General features: G+C 43.1%; 1 protein-coding gene across 7 annotated transcripts in view; it reads right to left on the reverse strand.

Moving 5' to 3' along the window:
- OTOA (otoancorin) overlaps positions 1–17971 on the reverse strand; it is a 65578-nt gene that overhangs the window by 41795 nt on the left and 5812 nt on the right. For all 7 annotated transcript variants that reach the window (XM_036097351.2, XM_036097349.2, XM_036097347.2 and 4 more), the window contains exons 2-10: positions 16933–17027; positions 16551–16579; positions 16428–16458; positions 16284–16311; positions 14459–14546; positions 11676–11807; positions 8737–8972; positions 5812–5915; positions 1667–1767 (exon numbers count right to left, since the gene is read on the reverse strand). In XM_036097351.2, coding sequence (XP_035953244.2) covers positions 1667–1767; positions 5812–5915; positions 8737–8972; positions 11676–11807; positions 14459–14546; positions 16284–16311; positions 16428–16458; positions 16551–16579; positions 16933–17023 — 840 coding nt within the window. In that variant the 5' untranslated portion in view covers positions 17024–17027. The remainder of the gene's footprint in view (positions 1–1666; positions 1768–5811; positions 5916–8736; positions 8973–11675; positions 11808–14458; positions 14547–16283; positions 16312–16427; positions 16459–16550; positions 16580–16932; positions 17028–17971) is intronic.

Below are 17971 nucleotides of genomic sequence, written 5' to 3' on the forward strand. Positions count from 1 at the left end.
CATGTTTGCACATTTCTTTGTAGATTTGTTATGGGGAGGTCAGAGAATATGGTCCACAAATGTTGCACTTTGGGGCATCAGGGTGTTTTTTTTAGATGAATAAGTTTACAAATGGGCCTCGGGTAATGAAAACCAGTGTGTGCTCCCTTGGTAAGATACAATATAGAGAAAGATAGAGATATATAGGTTCAACTTTATTAAATACACCATTCAGATTCTTTCTGTTCTTATTCATTTTCTGCCTGGGTGTCCAAGGGTGTCAAGCTGAAGTCTCCCATCTTTCTATGCACTGTTATTCTGTGCTCATGAAGTCGTCTCTCCCTTGTGGATTCTATTCTTTGTCCATATAAAATTCCCCCTTAGTGCTGGTACCCTGTGGGGCTTCGCCTCCCTCCGCTACACTTTTAGAAGATGAAGAAAATTTGCAAATGACCTCTTGATCTTAGAAATTCCTCCCCAGGGGTCCAGCTTCCTAACAATTTAATCTCCACCTAACTTGCAGAAGTTCGCTCAATATTGGGAGAGTAAAATTGAGGTTTAATCCATTTTATAACTGAAGATTATAAAATTGAAAGACGTCTGAAATAGTCTCAGCCCCCTAGGTCAAAAGAGGAACCTAGATATGTCAACTATACTTCAATTAAAAATTTTTAAATTTTTTCTTAAAAAGAAGAACCTGGGTGGCTCAGTCGGTTAAGCGTCTGTCTTTGGCTCAGGTCATGATCCCAGGGTCCTAGGATCAAGTCCCACATCGGGCTCCCTGCTCAGCTGGGAGCCTGCTTCTCTCTCTGCCCCTTCGCGCCGCCCCCCCACCCCCGGCTTGTGCTCTGTCTCTGTGTCTGAAATAAATAAATAAAATATTTTAAAAAGATAAAGAAAAAGAAGAACCTGGTTCTGCGTCTGGTTTCATAATAAGCCGACATTGTTGGATCAATTGGCCCTTGAGAGAGCCAGTCATGTGATACAAACACTTCTCTCACTGACTAGGAGAAAGTCAAGACACACATGATAAAAACTGGAGGCAAACCCTAAAGTCTTTATGAATGCCTCCCTGTTGGCAGCATGCTTTGGAGACTGCATTCCAGAATCATGATGCCCAAGGGACTTTAGTGTGACTGGGTCAACATCAGGAGGACAGAGACAGGTTGGCCAGTGAGTGAAAGTAACCTTAGAACTTGTACATTTCTCAACTGTAAACTCTACAGTTAAAATCCAATCATTGCTCATACTGAAATAGCTATCAATAGAAATAGCTATAAATAGAAGTCGCTAGTAATCCATGATTCGTTTGATTTGGGTTCATGCTTCCAAGGACCAGAAACTCTATAGCTATTGTCCTTGGCCTTTCTTGAATACAAAAATACCCTAAAATGATTTTTGGTTCACAGCCAACATTTTCTTTATATCATGTTTGTTCACGTTGGAGCTATCTTGGTAGTCTACAATTCTTGTTCTTTTTTTGGTTCGTCTACACTAAATGCAATCTGATGACCAACCACTTGAGGCCTCATCCCAAGAGTTTTCTTCAGAGACTCAAGATATATTGGCCGAGGTGGGTATCCAATTTTCCAGGGCACCTTGACTGGCTGAACATGGGAGGTTTAGAATACACCTTTCCCCAGATGGCTTGGTGATGGGGACATGGAAATGTGCGTTTCCCACTTACTTCTACAGGACTAATTTTCACAATTTCTTCAAATGATAGGTGAACCATGTATCTTCCCAAAATCCATAAGTTTTCTGCACTGACCCATGAAACAGAGTCGTCTGCAAAAAATAAATAAATGGAGAAATACGTAAATAAATAACTAAATAAAAGCCCCTGCCTGGTATGTGATAATCAAAACCATCTTTGACGTCAGGACCTCCTTCCTATGTTCATTCATTCATTCAACAACCATTCATGGACAGCCTCCTACCTAGGAGACATTACGCTACCCATAGGCAATCACAGATACCAGCCACCTGAGGCTTTGTTCCTCAGCAGCATGGTCCCTGGACTAGCAGCACCAGGACCACCTGGGAACTTACTAAAAATGCAGATTATTTGGGGGCACCTGGGTGGTGCGGTCAGTTAAGCGGCCAACTCTTGATTTCTGCTTGGGTCATGATCTCGGGGTCGTGGGATCGAACCTGTGTTGAGCTCTGCGCTCAGTGCGGAGTCTGCTATGTCCCCCTCTCCCCTCTTTCTCTGCTCCCCCCCCCCGCTCACACTTGCTCTCTCTCTCTCAAATAAATAAATAAATAAAATCTTAAAAAAAAAGATTCCTTTAAAAAATGCAGACTATTTTTTAATAGTTAAGATCACAAAATATAGTTTTACTTTTAGCTAACTTAGTTACTAAATAGTCTGGCAACTTGAAATATATATGACTCTCTTTTATTACTACCAGTAACAATCATTATCAGCCTTATTGATTAGCACCAGGTTACTGTATTTGAGCCAGAACAACTACTCATCCTTCCTCATATGCACCCCAAATGTTCTCCAAATCTTCTCTCATGTGGGCCCTTTTCATCAGCTAGAATGCCTTTGCCCCTAACTCTTCTGCTCCGAAATCCTATCTTCAGAATTGAGTTCAAACATTCCCTGTTCCCTCTAAAGCCTTGTCTTGTCTTCTCAGCCATCAGTAATTTCTCCCTCCTCTGAATTCCCAGAAGATTCTGTCGCTCTGTTCAGGCACTTGAAATTGCTCGTCAGCGGGATGTTAGTGGGACTTCAAGAACCATCATGTCCAGGCTCCATTTGGACTTCACATTTCACTAAGCTAGAATCGCCCTCATTGCCTCCAATCCTTCAGTAAAAGACTCTTACACACAACAACATTGTGTTGGTGGCATTTTGGGGAAATGGAGGAAGCAGGGGAGCGTTTACAGGGCACAGTGACTCCATCACCAGGAGCTGTTGCAAAAAGCCAGGGGCAATGACTCTCATGCCCAGACAAGATGGTGAAGTCAGCTGTGGTATGGGCTGGGTCACAAGAACAACAGGATCCCTCGTCAGCCCAGGACTCAGAGCTCTTGGGATGAGCACAGATAAACGCCCTAGGATCCCCTAGATGAGATGAAGACTCTGGACATTTGACTTGGTTATTAGAAGGGCTGGTCCCAGAAGGCTAGAGAACTGGGCGGGTGTGGGTAGGGGAGGGAGCCACTAAATTCATCAAGAACCAAGTTGAGTTGTTAATTTTAGATTAGTTATAAAGTATAAACTGTATTTCTGCAGACCAAGGATCCCGAAGATCGGGATATTTTTAACACCCAAAGTATTCCCAGTTACCTCAAGGAACTTCATGAAAAATAAAAAGCTTAAAGTCCAAGTAGAATTCGTTTTAATTCACTTGAGTATAATAATGAAACATAGCATGTAGGAATTTTAGAAGGAACGTCTGTCTCTAATTAAATTCTGGCGACGAGGACTTAGGGAAGTCTAGAGGCTGAGTGGCTCTCTCAGGGTTACACATGGTGAGATTCAAATTTCTGGAGGCTGTAAATATGCATCAGGCAGAGGGAATTCTGCTACGCACTGAAGACATCGATTATTCTGTTGTGGGACACTCCTTATACACAAATCTCAGAGCTTAATTCCAGGAAAAGGATTGATTGGCCCTCACTACACTCCAGTCCCACAGGCTTCCTTTATGTTTCCCCAAAACACTGAGCTCATTCCCACCCCAGGGCCTCTGTGTTTGCTGTTCCCCTGCCTTCAACACCCTTCCCCCAAAGCCTCACAGGACCCGTTCCATTTCTCATTATGGCCTCAATTCAAATGTCAGGTCCTCTCTGATTCTTCAGTCCAGAGGCTGGCAAACTACATAGCCCACCAGCCAAATCCAACCCGCCACCTGCTTTTGTGGAGGCTGCGAGCTTGGTTTTTACGCTTTTAAATAGTTGGAAGTAACATCAAAAGAAGACTATTTTGTGGCATGTGACAATTGTGAAATCCCAATTTCAAGGCCCATAAATAAGGCTCCGCTGGGCCCCAGCCCCGCCTGCTCACCTGTTATCAATATCTCCTTTAGCACCAGAACATCAGAGTTGATTCACTGAGCCAGACTACAGGCCCACAGAGCCTAAGATATTTACTCTGACCCTTTATGGAAAACGATGGCCAAGTCCTGTTCTGGTCGAAAGCACTAAGCCTTTCCATAGCATTCATCCATTTTATTTTATTTTCTTCATAGCACCTACTGGTGCCTGCGCCCTCTCTCTCTCTCTCTCTCCCTCTTAAATTGATGGTTTAAAACTTTTCTCCACCTACCCTCCCCCAATAAAACAAGAGCTCTATGAGAGCAGAGACTTTGTCTTATTTTGCTCTGTATCTCCAGTTGCTGACACATGGTAGGATTTGGTAAGTGTTTAAAAAGTTTATTCTGTTTACACGGCTCACATTAAAAACTCAACAAATTGAAGCCATCTGAGACATTGTCTGCATTACTCATCTACACAGTCATTTTTTTCTCTTTTTTTCAGTTGTAGTAAACATAACATAAAGTTTACTAACTTAACCATTTGTAAGTGGATGGTTCCGTGGTATTAAGTGCGTTCACTTCGCTGTGCAACCATCACCACCATCCACCTCCAGAACATTTTCGTCTCGCAAAACCAAAACTGTCCCCAAGAAACAACGACTCCCCACTTCCCCCTCCTCCCAGCCCCTGGCAACCACCACTACTTTCCGGCTCCATGAATTTGACTCCTCTAATACACATCTGTAAAATAAATGAGTCTTGACCTACTTCTGCCTTGGCTGCCAGGAAACTTCGCGCTAAATTTCTGTGCTTTATTGCCTAGATTTCCTTTTAAAAATTTACCGCGTCCCACTCTAATCCAGATTTATGATACAGATTTTTGAACTTGAAACCTTACTCTAAAGGTTCTCTTCGAATCCAAGACACTGTCATTATTTACATTCCACCTACAAACTAGGATAGCCCATTGATTGTAAGATGCAGAGGCATCCTTATTTTGGAGACTTGAACGTGTGGGAAGTGTATGGATGGAATAGGGTATGGGTTTGTTTTTGTTTTTGTTTTCAGTTTTATTTATTTGGGGCACCTGGGTGGCTCAGTCAGTTAAGCGTCCGCCTTCAGCTCAGGTCTTGATCTCGGGGTCCTGGGATCGAGTCCTGCATCGGGCTCCCTGCTCAGTGGGGAGCCTGCTTCTCCCTCTGTGGCCTCTGCCACACACCCCCCCTCATGCTCTCTTTCTCTCTCTCTCAAATAAATAAAATCTTTAAAAAAACAAAAACATTTTATTTATTTATTTGGGAAAGAGAGTGCTAGAGTGAGAGAGAGCATGAGCCAGGGCAGAGGGAGAGGGAGAAGCAGACTCCCCTCTGAGCAGGGACCCTGATACGGAACTCGATCCCAGGACCCTGGGATCATGACCTGAGCCAAAGGCAGACGATGAACCAACTGAGCCACCCAGGTGCCCCTGGGGTATGTGTTTTATTCCATAAGCCACATCAAACCCTTTTCAGAAGGTGGGAAGGATGGGTAAAAATCAGAAATGACAATGAAATCAAATCCCTATCTTCAGAGAGGAAGCACTACTTTTTTTTTTTTTTTTTTTTAGATTTTATTTATTTATTTGAGAGAGAGAGAATGAGAGGGAGGAGGGTCAGAGGGAGAAGCAGACTCCCTGCCGAGCAGGGAGCCCGAAGCGGGACTCGATCCTGGGACTCCAGGATCATGACCTGAGCCGAAGGCAGTCGCTTAACCAACGGAGCCACCCAGGCGCCCGAGGAAGCACTACTTTTAAGGATGGACTCCCCCTGAAAAGTGATCCCACTCCAAAGCCCAGGCTCACCAGTAGCCTTGGAGGACGTCTGCAAAATCCCAGTCATCCAGGAGTAGAGAGCTCTCTGGGAATGAGCCGAGGTTTGGTCGTAGAGATCTTTGAACACCGCAGATCTAAATGACGAACACGGGCGTCAGTTACGGAACAAACAGGTGGAGGACTTGAGACAGGGTCAAAACAGCCAATGGACCCAAAGCTGTCTTGTGTTAAAAAGCCTTCCCACTCCCTTGCTATGTGTAGCTATTGGCCCATTTCTCCTTTGTCCTTCACATCTAAATTTCTTCTAAAGAGTGCTCTCCACTTCCTCACCTCTTAGTCACTTCTTTTTTGTTGTTGTTTTATTTTTTTATTTTTTAAGATTTTATTTATTTGAGAGAGAATGAGTGTGCGTGCAAAAAGTGGGGGGAGGGGCAGAGGGAGAGGGAGAAGCAGACTCCCCGCTGAGCAGGGAGCCGGACTCAGGGTTCAATCCCAGGATTCTAGGATCATGACCTGAGCCAAAGGCAGACGCTTAACCGACTGAGCCACCCAGGCACCCCTCTTCTTTTTTTGTAACAGCTTTATGAAGATATAATTCCCACATCATACAATTCACCCATTGAAAATGTACAATTCAATGGTGTTCCCAGAGTTATGCAACCATCACCGCATTCAATTTTAGAACTTTTTAAACATCTCAAAAAGAAACACCATACCCTTTAGCTATCACCCGCCAACTAGAGTCACCCCAACCCCTAGAAACTACTAATTTACTTTCTGTCTCCATAGATTTGCCTCTTCCGGACATTTCAGATAAATGGAAGCATGCGATATGTCATCTTTGTGACTGGCTTCTTTCACTTGGCATGATGTTTCCAATGCTCATGCATGTTGGACAATGCATTAGCACTTCATTCATGGCCTTTTCGGGGCCAAATACTATTCCACAGCCTGTACCTGCTACATTTTGTTTATCTATTAACCAGCTGATGGACCTCTGGGTTGTTTCCACCTTTGGTCTATTATGAACAATGCTGCTGTAAACATTCATGTGCCCGTTTTTGTGCGGACAGACATTTTCATTTCTCTTGGATAGATACCCAAGAGCAGAATTGCTGGGTTAGAGGACAACTCTGTCCTTGGCCTTTCGAGGAACTGCCAGATTGTTGTCCAAAGAGGCTGCATGATTTCACATTCTCACCCATAGTATATGAGGGTGCTGATTTCTCCATATCCTCACCAACACTGGTTAGTATCTGACATCCTGGTTTTGGGTTTGTTTGTTTGTTTTTAAGTTTTTGTTTAAATTCCAGTTAGCTAATGTAATATTAGCTTCAAGGGTACAATATAGTGATTCAACACCTCCATACAACACCCGGTGCTCATCACAAGTGCACACATTAATCCCCATCACCTATTTAACCCATCCCCTACCCACCTCCCCTCTGATAACCATCAGTTTGTTCTCTGCAGTTAAGAGTCTGTTTCTTGGTTTGTCTCTCTCTCTCTTTTTCCCCTTTGCTCATTTGTTTTGTTTCTTAAATTCTACATGTGAGTGAATTTATATGGTATTTGTCTTTCTCTGCCTGATTTATTTCACTTAGCATAATACGCTCTAGTTCCATCCATGTCATTGCAAATGGCAAGATTTCATTCTTTTTATGGCTGAGTAATATCCATGATATACATATATATGATGATCACACCTTCTTTATCTACTCATCAATCGATGGACACTTTGGTGGTTTCCATAATTTGGCTATTGCAGATACTGCTGCTATAAACACTGGGGTGCATGTATCTCTTCAAATTAGCATTTTTGTATCCTTTGGGTAAATACCTAGTAGTGCAATGCCGGATCATAGGGTAGTTCTATTTTTAACTTTTTGAGGAACTGCCATACTGTTTCCAGAGTGGCTACATCAGTTTGCCTTCCCACCAACAGTGTGAAAGGTTCCCCTTTCTCTGTATCCTCACCCACACCTGTTGTTTCTTGTGTTGATTTTAGCCATTCTGACAGGTGTGAGGTGGCATCTCACTGTAGTTTTGATTTGCATTTCCCTGATGCCGAGTGATGTTGAGCATCTTTTCATGTGTCTATTATCTGTGTGTCTTCTTTGGAAAAATGTCTGTTCATATCTTCTGCCCATTTTTAACTGAGTGTTAAAGTTTTAAAAGTTGAGTTTTAGTGTTGAGTTTTAAAAGTTCTTTATATATTTTGGATACTAACCCTTTATCAGATATGTCATTTGCAAATATTTATCTGACATTTTGATTATAGACACCCCACTGGGTATGAAGTGTCTTGATCACCTTTAACCACTACGGCCTGTTCCCCTCCCCACCACACCTCTCCTCATGGCCCCAGTCACCAACGACCTCCTTGTTGCCATATGCAGCAGTCCCATTTAGTCCCAATATGACTTGACCTTACAGTAATGATGTCAAAGTTACTTTTTAAATAAATGTTAATTAAAAAGAATGAGTCATGGGGCTCCTGGGTGGCTCAGTCAGTTGGGTATCTGCCTTCAGCTCGGGTCCTGATCCCAGGGTCCTGGGATTGAGCCCTGCATCAGGCTCCCTGCTCAGTGGGGAGCCTGTTTCTCCCTCTCCTGCTCCCCGTGCTTGTGCTTTCTCTCTCTCTGTCAAATCAATTAAATCTTTTAAAAATAAATAAATAAAAATAAAAATAATGAGTCACTATAAAGAAAAAAAAAAAAAACAAGTAAAGAATAGTACCAGTGGTGTACAGATAGGGCAAAAATTGTGAGGTTGGTACCAGAATGACCGACATTTGGGAGGCACTGTTTTAATCAAACCATTTCTAAACTCCACAGATGTTAAGCTCTGCTCCAGGCCTCACATGTTAACCTGCTCCCCTTGCTTTCTCCCCTCTGCCATATATTACCTCTGAGGAATGAGGAGTGGGGTTCATGGGCTGGGGGAAACACTCACAGGTTCTTGAAAGCATCCTCACACAGGTCCTGGGGGAGCTTCTCTGTGATGTCCGGCTGCAGAAGGCTGCCTGAGGAGCCCCTCAGCACCCTGCCCAGGATCTCCACACACTCCAGCGAGTTCAGCAACTGGAAACACCTCTCCAGTGTGATGACAAACAGGCTGCGGTTCACACCAGGGCTCTGGAAGGCTTGTTTCCGGATCTCTCTCAAATCAATAACAATGTCTTCCAGCTCCTAAAATAAAGAAGCTAGGATTGTCTTGTGAGAGGCCTCTAGATTTGGAAGCCCTGGGAGGAACCACACTTAGTAGTGGAGAAATTCAGGACCACTGTTTAACATCACTGCTCTGTCAAACCTTCTAGAACTTTCCATCTATTACAGAACAAAGTCGAGGCCTTCACCTGCCTCTCCCACACTAGGCAACTTCTCACTCTCCAGGTATACCACATGACTCACACCTCAGGCGCATGCTTGAGCTGGAATTCCCTCCCCACCTCCTTCTTCTAGCGAAATCCAGCTCATCCTTCATGGATAAGCTTAACTGTCATCACCTTCTTGGTGAAGTCTTCTCAAATGCCCTCCTACTTTGCTCAAAATCAAATCTCCCTCCACTAAGTGCTCCCAAGTGCACCTTGAGCTAAACTCCATGATGCATTAGAGATGCTTATGAGCCTGTCTTTCCTCCATGCCAATGGTTCTCAACCCTGGCTGCACATCAGAACCACTGGGGAGGTGATTCCAGCACCGCCATACAGAGTCTGATTTAACGGCTCTTTGGTGGAGCCCAGGCAGCTGACTTTGGTGTGCAGCAGGGGTTGAGCCAGAAAAGTCCTTGACGCCCAAGCCATGTGCCTAGTGGAATGCCTGGTATCCAGAAAATATTGAGAAAGCCTGTTAGGATGAATGAATGAATGAACAAATGAATGAATGAATGACTCTTTTGAACCACAGAACCCAGGAATGCTGACAGGGCTTAGTCACAATTTGATTGGCACCCATCTTTCACCCAGCACACCCTGCAAACATAATAACCATCACTGACTGAGCAAAGACCACACACTCAACAAATGTCATATGCTATTATTATCTCAAGATCACAGGTGATGTAAACAAAAGATAGAATAAGCAACCTTCCCAAACTTACACGGAGCTAGGATCTGAAACAGGTGTATCTGCATCCAAGCCCACCCTTCTAACCATGACCGAGTGTTTCCTAACTTCGGTCATTTACTCTCAGGGGCTAAACAGTGTAGTGGTTAGGAATGCAGCTCAGGAGTTCTGCAGCAGAGGTCTGTGGATAGAATTTAGGGCATATGTGAACACTGGAAGAAACTGCGCCTTCATTTTACTGCCACAGAACTTACTTCCAGCATTTCCTTCAGGAATGAATGTAGACAATAAGCCACCAAAGCACTAGTAGGACCTTGGATTTGTCATCAGTAGAAATCTGAAACTTTCATAACGCATTACAGTTGTCACAGATACCTTGAAATCTCCTTTATAATCAATACCTCCTCAAAATTACAGAAGCTATTTGACTCAGAGTTAAATCTTGTCATTGGATGTGTTAAGCACATCAGTTACTATACTCCAAATGTGTTTGTTTTACATATTTTAATAAATGCCCTTCAATAGAATTGGCTTCCTTTATAATCCTTTGTGTTTTATTTTATAGATTTTTCACAAGTTATTCTGAGAAGGGGCCCATGGGCTTCACGAGATGCCAGAAGGACTCACAGCTAGAGTCAGGAGCCCAGGTTCCAACCTCAAACCTCCCACTTTCGAGCTGTGTATGCAAGGTTATTCATTCAACCTCTCCAAGCCCGTTTCCTTATCTGAATATTGAAATGGTAAGATTATTATTGTCCTTATCTCAGAACGTCCTGGAAGGGATTCAATTGGTCCATGCATGTTAAACCCTGAGAACAGTGTTGGCAAATTATGATTCACAGGCCAAATCTGGCCCACTGCCTGTTTTTGTGAATAAAGTTTTATTGAAACACATCCATGCTCATTCATTTACCGGCCACCTATGGTTGCTTTCCTGCTACAACAGCAGAGTTGAGCAGTTGTGACAGAGAATACATGGCCTGCAAAGCTTAAAATATTTAGTATCGGGTCCTTTACAGAAACGGTTTGATGAATGTTCCCTTAGAATAACACCTGACACATAGTAAACCCTCAATAAACATTAATCAATATCATTTTCATAGACCAGCATCCTCATTTTTGCTGTATCTTTGCACTGCCTTTACTATTATTTACCTCATACTTTTTTTTTTTAACTTAAATTCATTTCAATAGGAAACAATACATCTCTACCAAACTCACAGGTTGGATGTTCCCATTCTATTTTAATAACAGACATTAAAGTAAGTCTGTGACTATTAAAATGTTTACATGGTTCAACTCCTTCTAGGAAACACTGTTTCCCACATTAAAGTGTCTCTGATAAAGAAAACTCTAAACCTCACCTTTCTGGGTCCCAAGGATTTTTCTGGGTCTCATAGACCTTGCTCTGTGATGCTCTTTGATCACCAACTTTATTTTGTAGAAATTTGTCTATTTCTGTTTGGTTTTTTTTTCTACCCAGACTGTAAACTCCTTGAGGGCAGGGGTTGTCTTTCATCTTTGAACCCAGTGTCCACTGATGCATAGTAATCATTCATGGATGTTTATTGAGCCAAACTATTAGAAGCTCCTCTGTACCCTTCATCTCTTAGTTCCCATAAGAATATATACTATAAGGCTCTTCATTTGAACTTCGGAAAAAGTAAGTGAGAAAGCTAAGGTCTGCAAGCTCCTGGGGGGATTGTGAAGGGAGAAGGTGGGAGGAAGACGTAAAGAAGGCCTGAGTCAGGCTCAGTTGGATTCAACTCAACAAATACCATCTGGCTCTGGATTTCCCCTACTCCCGGGGTGCCAAGAACGCCTCACCAAGAGGTCCTTCTTGTCTTCTAAGAGGCATTTCATGGCGGTGCAGAATTGTTGAGCATCTGTTTCCCTCAGGTCCTCCAGGAGCTTCTGCGGCTGGTACAGACGCTGCTCCAGGTGGTGTTCCACGGCTGCCTGGATTTGGGGTGTTGAGAAGACTCAGTGAGGACAGGACAGGAGCACATGGTCAGCACCATGGCCAGCAGCCCAGCCAGGCCACCTCCTTCCCAGCAGAGCCCACCAGCTGGCAGCTAGTGGGCATGTTTGGTTTGGCTGGCTCCAAAATTTTTCATTAGCTGCCAACGTTTCAAAGTCAGGGGATTCCCCACAAAAATCCAGACTTCCAAGTTCTCTTGGAAAACACAAAGATTTGGCAACACTAGGCGTAACCCCTTCCTGATGAGAATAGCAGGCCGGGGAGCAGCTCTTCCCTGTAATTACACTCCTATTCACCACCCACCCAGCCAGCCGATTTCCCCGTGGCCTGCCTGGTCCCTATAGGTGTTTGGGGTTTCAAGTCCAGAGCAGTTGGCCTCTGTCCAGGAAGTTTACCACCCCCCGACTGGCACTGCTCTAACCCTTTCCCACGCCCCAAGCTACCAGCGTAGAAACAAAATTCAGGGAGCATGAACAAACTCCCTCTTGGCATCCCCTCGGAAGTGATGAGGAGAGGACAAAAGTGTCTCCTAAAAGAGATTACCTCTGCTGTCTGGGGAATTATTTTCTAAATCTCCGTTAAATAAAGGTGCTCTAGAGAGGCAGCATATTGTGATGGCATGGGCAAAGCTGGGCTCTAGAGCCAGACAACCCACGGGAACATCCCCACATTGCCACCGACTAGCTGTGTGGCCTGGGACAAGCTTTTTAACTAGGATTGGTAGATAAAACACAGGATGCCCAGTTAAATTTGAATTGCAGTTAAACGGTGAATAATTTTTCAGCATAAGTATGTCCCAAAAATTGCATGGGACATATACTGAAAAAATTATTCATTGTTCATCTGCAAATCAAATTGAACTGGGAACACTGTATTTTTTTTTTTTTTTAAGCAACCTCTACACCCAATGTAGAACTCACACTCACAACCCAAAGATCAAGAGTCACACACTCCACCGACTGAGCCAGCCCAGTGCCCCGGGAATACTGTATTTTTATTTGCTAAACGGGCAACACTACTTTGGGCCTCAGTTTTCTCATCTGAAAAACAGACACCGTAGAAACTTACTATGTAGGGTTTTTATGAGGATGAAAGGAGTGTGTGTAAAGTGTTTTCAATAGTGCCTAGCATATAGTAAGAGATCAATAAGTGTCACCCATTATTCCCTATCTTGAATGAGTTGAATAATGATTCACTCAGTGACTCTCCCACTAGAATGAAAGGCCCATGTAGGTAGTAGTGTGACTGCCTTGTTCTCTTCTGAGTCTCCAGTGTCTAGAACAATGCCTGGCAGAGATCAGAGGTTAGATAAGTAGATATACCGAATGAATAAATAAATTTTTACAAAGGAAGAGAGAGAAGATATCTACTAGTCAGGTTAAAATATACACATCTCATGAGAAAACACTGCTGGAGAGAAAAGGGCAGGCATTACTTGCCTTTAGGTGGCCACAGACTGATGAACAGAAGAAAGAAAGCAGATGCCATGAGGCCAACAGCCACCTCCAGCTAGTGGGTGTCCTGGTAAAGAGTTAGCAACCAACTCCCTGAATGTAGCTCTCATGTGAATGTTGGTTGATATTTTCATTTTCATTTTCATTATAAAGTAAATAAAAATTGAAACAATAAAGATGTCAGGACTTCATTCATTCAGATGTCAGAACTTCATTCGTCAATGACATGACTTCTTTGCTGACTCGGATAGTTTTTGAATACCGAAAGAATATTTCCTCAATTTTCTGTGCTATTCACAATATAATGGTAAAGATACGACATACCACCCTGGGCTGACGATCATGCTGATGAGACACGTGCTGTCCAGTTTGCCACAGTCCCTGGCAAGCCCTACTGCTCCACAAATATCTTTGTCATCTATTACTATGCCTGTGCTTTCTTACATTAGAGTTAAAAGGGAAGAAAAATATTTTTTGGACCCATAATCAAGAGACTGATCATTACACCCAAAGAGCCAGTCTCCTGTAATTCTGTTTAGCAAAAGAATCCCACAAGTTTTAGCAGACTAGGTGGCTTCTCAGAAAGGCCTCTCTTCTTACTCCTGACATGTGACTGTGGACTGTGAGCCAACGGGATGTGGGCAGGAAGAAGGGTGCAACCTGCAAGTCATGTCCTTAAAGAGAAGATGCTCGCCCTTCACTTCCTCTTTCCCACCACCCCCTCTCCTGAGTTGGAGAATGGATGTGCTATTTCAATCACGTGGGAAACAACTCTGTAGAGGATGACAAAGCAACCAGATAGAAGGAAGCTGGAACCCTGGATAGTCTTTTGAAAGAGAGCTTCCTCTCCTCTCTGGATCTCCCACTGAGCTCTGAACTACATAACAAGAGATAGAGATAAACTACATTGTGTTGCTGGAATTTGGGGTCTCTTTGTTACAGCAGCTCAGCCTACACCCTAATACACCAAGTCTCCTTCAAAGGTAGAAAGGAGGAAGAACACAAAAGAGCTTGTATCATGTTTCAAAACAACTGGACAGAACACGTTTCCTTGTGGAAGTGAAAACTAGCTCTATACCTTATAGTCCATTTCCCCATCCTACCTGGCCCCTGAGTTTACAACCCTGGAGTGCTGAGAGGGAAATATATGATAGGGATGAGTCTCAGGTACACACCTGCAGGCTGGGGATGGTGAAGGCAACATTCCGTGAATTCAGATAGGCCAGGACTCTGTGGGACAGGTTTGCCGTCCACCCATGGGAGCTTCAGTTGAAGACAGGAGAAGGTCACAATGACAGGCTCCCCTATGATGAGTAGTTCCCCTACTTGCCAAGTGGCCAGGAGACCAGAGTTCAGACAGGATGTGGGGAATGGGCCGGGGATGCTAGGAACTTTGTGTTTGGAGAAGGTAGGAGATTTGTTAACCTGGCACAGTGGTGGGGAAGTTCCCCAATCTAAGAATCTTCCAGGATCCCATTCTCTCAAAGACAATTATCATTTCTGAGCTGTGTGCAATATTCTAATTCCTGTAACAATCCACTTGGATTAACTACAGTCCAAACAAACTGACTTGGAAAGATGTCCTTACTATGTTAAATTTAAAAAGCAGATACAATGTATATCATGAGAGGTTGGAATAGCATAGTTAAGAGTGTGAACTCAAAACCCGGATTCAAATCCGGGCTCTGCCACTTAATTGTGCTGCCTCAGGCAATTTACCGAATTTTCCTGTGCCTCAGTTTCCTTTTCTATGTGATATAGCTAAAAATTGTGAAGATTCTATTTGTTCACACATATAAAGTGCTTAAAACAGTACCCAACCACATAGAAAATGCACAATTTCATTCAGAACAGCCAAAAATTGGAAATGACCCAAATGTCCAACAACAAGTAAAAGGTTAAACAAATATCGTACGTCCATTCAGTGGAATGTCACCCATCAATAAAAAAGGAATGAGTTGGACTTCAGTTTCCAGCTATGATGGAGTAACTGGCCGCAGATAAATATTCCTGCCTTAAACAATTGGAAGGCCTTTATAATCCCATTTTTGTGACTAAATAAATAGATGGATGAATAAATGAACACAAAAATAGATGATAGATAGATAGATAGATAGATAGATAGATAGATAGATAGATAGATTTCAGCCTGAAAGAATATATCCAAAACTATCAACTGGAGTTAGTTACATTAGGAAGAAGAATGTTTATGGGGACTCTTTCACTTTAACATAATTGAGTGTCCTTGTCATGGGCCCCCAAATCCCCATTTCTTCCTCCTCATAGTATTCATCATATTAGAATTATCTGTTAATATTTGTCTTTCCACAAGACTCTCTAGTGCCCTGCCCCCCATCCCCAGAATCTAACAGCAGTCCGAATGCAGTATATAACATGACAGGGCAATGGGCCCTGAAGCCCCACTACTGGATACACCCCTCAGCTCCACCACACTTCCCAGCTGTATGACCTTGATTCACCCTCCCTGTGCCTCAGTTTCACTGTTCTGTCCAATGGGAAAAAAACAGGACCTTCCTTGGGGGATCTGTGAGGATTGGATATGTTTCTATGAACAAAGTGCTAAGAATGGGACTGCTACATAGTAAACACTCAATAAATGTTAGCAGTTGTACCAGAACAGAGAGGAATAAAAGTTTGTGAAACAAATGTATCTACTTTAAAACACCTGTGCACTGGTTGATATTTTTTTGTAATGCATACATACGTATGCATTACTTTCTACAATTAAGAGACTTCCCTTTAGGAATTTTTTTTTTTTTTTTTTTGAGAGAGAGAGAGAGAGTGAGAGAGAGCACAAGCAGGGGGAGCTGCAGGCAGAGGGAGAAGCAGGCTCCCCGCTGAGCAGGACCCTGGGATCACAACCTGAGCCAAAGGCAGACACCTAACCGACTGAGCCACCCAGGTGCCCCCCCCCCGACCTTTAGGAATTTTTATTGAACATCTAGTCCATCCCTTCCCCTCCCCTCTAGGGTGGGTTACCTTTGAAACTGTATGAGATCCAGTAATGCTACACGGGAATAAAATAAAAAGACAGCTTTAAAAGAATCATTCCAGAGAGATCACAGGCACATTCTGTTTGAAATTTTTAGAAGCAGCAAAGTGGGGACAGAGTGGGGACATTACCATTCAGATAGCTTCCATCTATTATTTCTTCCTAAAAGGCAAAGAAATAACGTGAAGTAAAACATCCAAAAGTTGGCAGTTCCAGTAGAGGAGATTTAGATTAAAAGAAAATGGGATACTCACCGCCATTTTTTGCAACAATGGATGCAAATCTGTAAGAAAGCCATTGAAGGTATAACTAGAATTGAATTTTGTAATCTTCAGAAATATACATATGGGTTAGGAAAAGATCCCCCCCCCCAAAAAAGTCACTCGTGAAGGAAAATTTTAGTGAATTTTAATTATACCTGTGCTCCTATGTGCCCAGGGTGAGAAAACCCTGGTTTGAAAACCCTTTTAGAATAATCCTGAAAATCCTACACATATGTGTGCATGCACACACATACTCACACGTATGCACACATCCCGAACACTCTACGGCATCCTGTACCTAAGTTGATCCATCCCACTACCTTCCCTAAGATGTGTGGAAACTATGGCAGATTATTCCTCCCTCAGGACTTACCCTGCCTGGAATCTGGAACTCTATGACTTGCCACTCCATGGCTCAGAAAAAGGAACAGGAAAAGAAAATATGTCCTAGGTTCCTGGGACATCCTCCTGTAGTTAATTCAAGCATAGAAGTGAATCAGGCTTGTATTTTTAAAATATATTTAAGAACATTCAGAAGACTTGGGGCACCTGGGTGGCTCAGTCAGTTAAGCGTCCAACTCTTGATTTCGGCTCAGGTCATCATCTCAGGGTGCTGGAATGGAGCCCCGAGTCGGGCTCCACGCACAATGGGGAGTCTGCTTGGAGATTTCTCTCCCTCCCCCTCTGCCCTTCCCCCATCCTCTCTCTCTCTCTCTCTCTAAAATAAATAAATAAATCTTTTTTAAAAAAAGAAAGAGAGCATTCAGAAGACAAAAGGGAAAAACAAATAGGCCCAGAACCCCTTGAGCTCTTTTTAAAAATACATTTTAAATTCCAAGTACTTTGCTCCATCTAAACCCCTATGCTAGTCAAAGACACAATCATCTCTCTCCTTGATGACAACAATGGCCTGTTTATGTTCTTACATCCCCTCCTGTTTCCTTCAATCCAGCAGAGAGGAGTGATTAGAAGCACGGGCTCTGTCATATCTGACAAGGGTTTATATCTAGACTATAAAAAGAACTCTTACAATTCAGTAAGTAGAAGATAAGATAGAGGCAAGAAAAGATACAAACTTAAGCTTCATTTTAAACAAAAGAAATGGCCAGTAAACCCATAAAAGATTATCAGCATCATTAGTCATCAGGAACATGCAAATTAAATGCACAATTAGATACCACTACATAGGGGCGCCTGGCTGGCTCATTCGGTAGAGCATGCGACTCCTGATCTCGAGGTCGTAGGTTTGAGCCCCACACTGGGTGTAGATACTGCTTAAAAATAAAATCTTAAAAAAAAAAAAAAGGGGGGGATGCCTGGTGGCTCAGTCAATTAAGTGTCTGCCTTCAGCTCAGGTCATGATCCCAGGGTCCTGGGATGGAGAGCCACTGAGCAGGGAGCCTGCTTCTCCC

The sequence above is a fragment of the Halichoerus grypus genome, chromosome 6, assembly GCF_964656455.1.
Source record: "Halichoerus grypus chromosome 6, mHalGry1.hap1.1, whole genome shotgun sequence".
Classification (NCBI taxonomy): Eukaryota; Metazoa; Chordata; class Mammalia; order Carnivora; family Phocidae; genus Halichoerus; species Halichoerus grypus.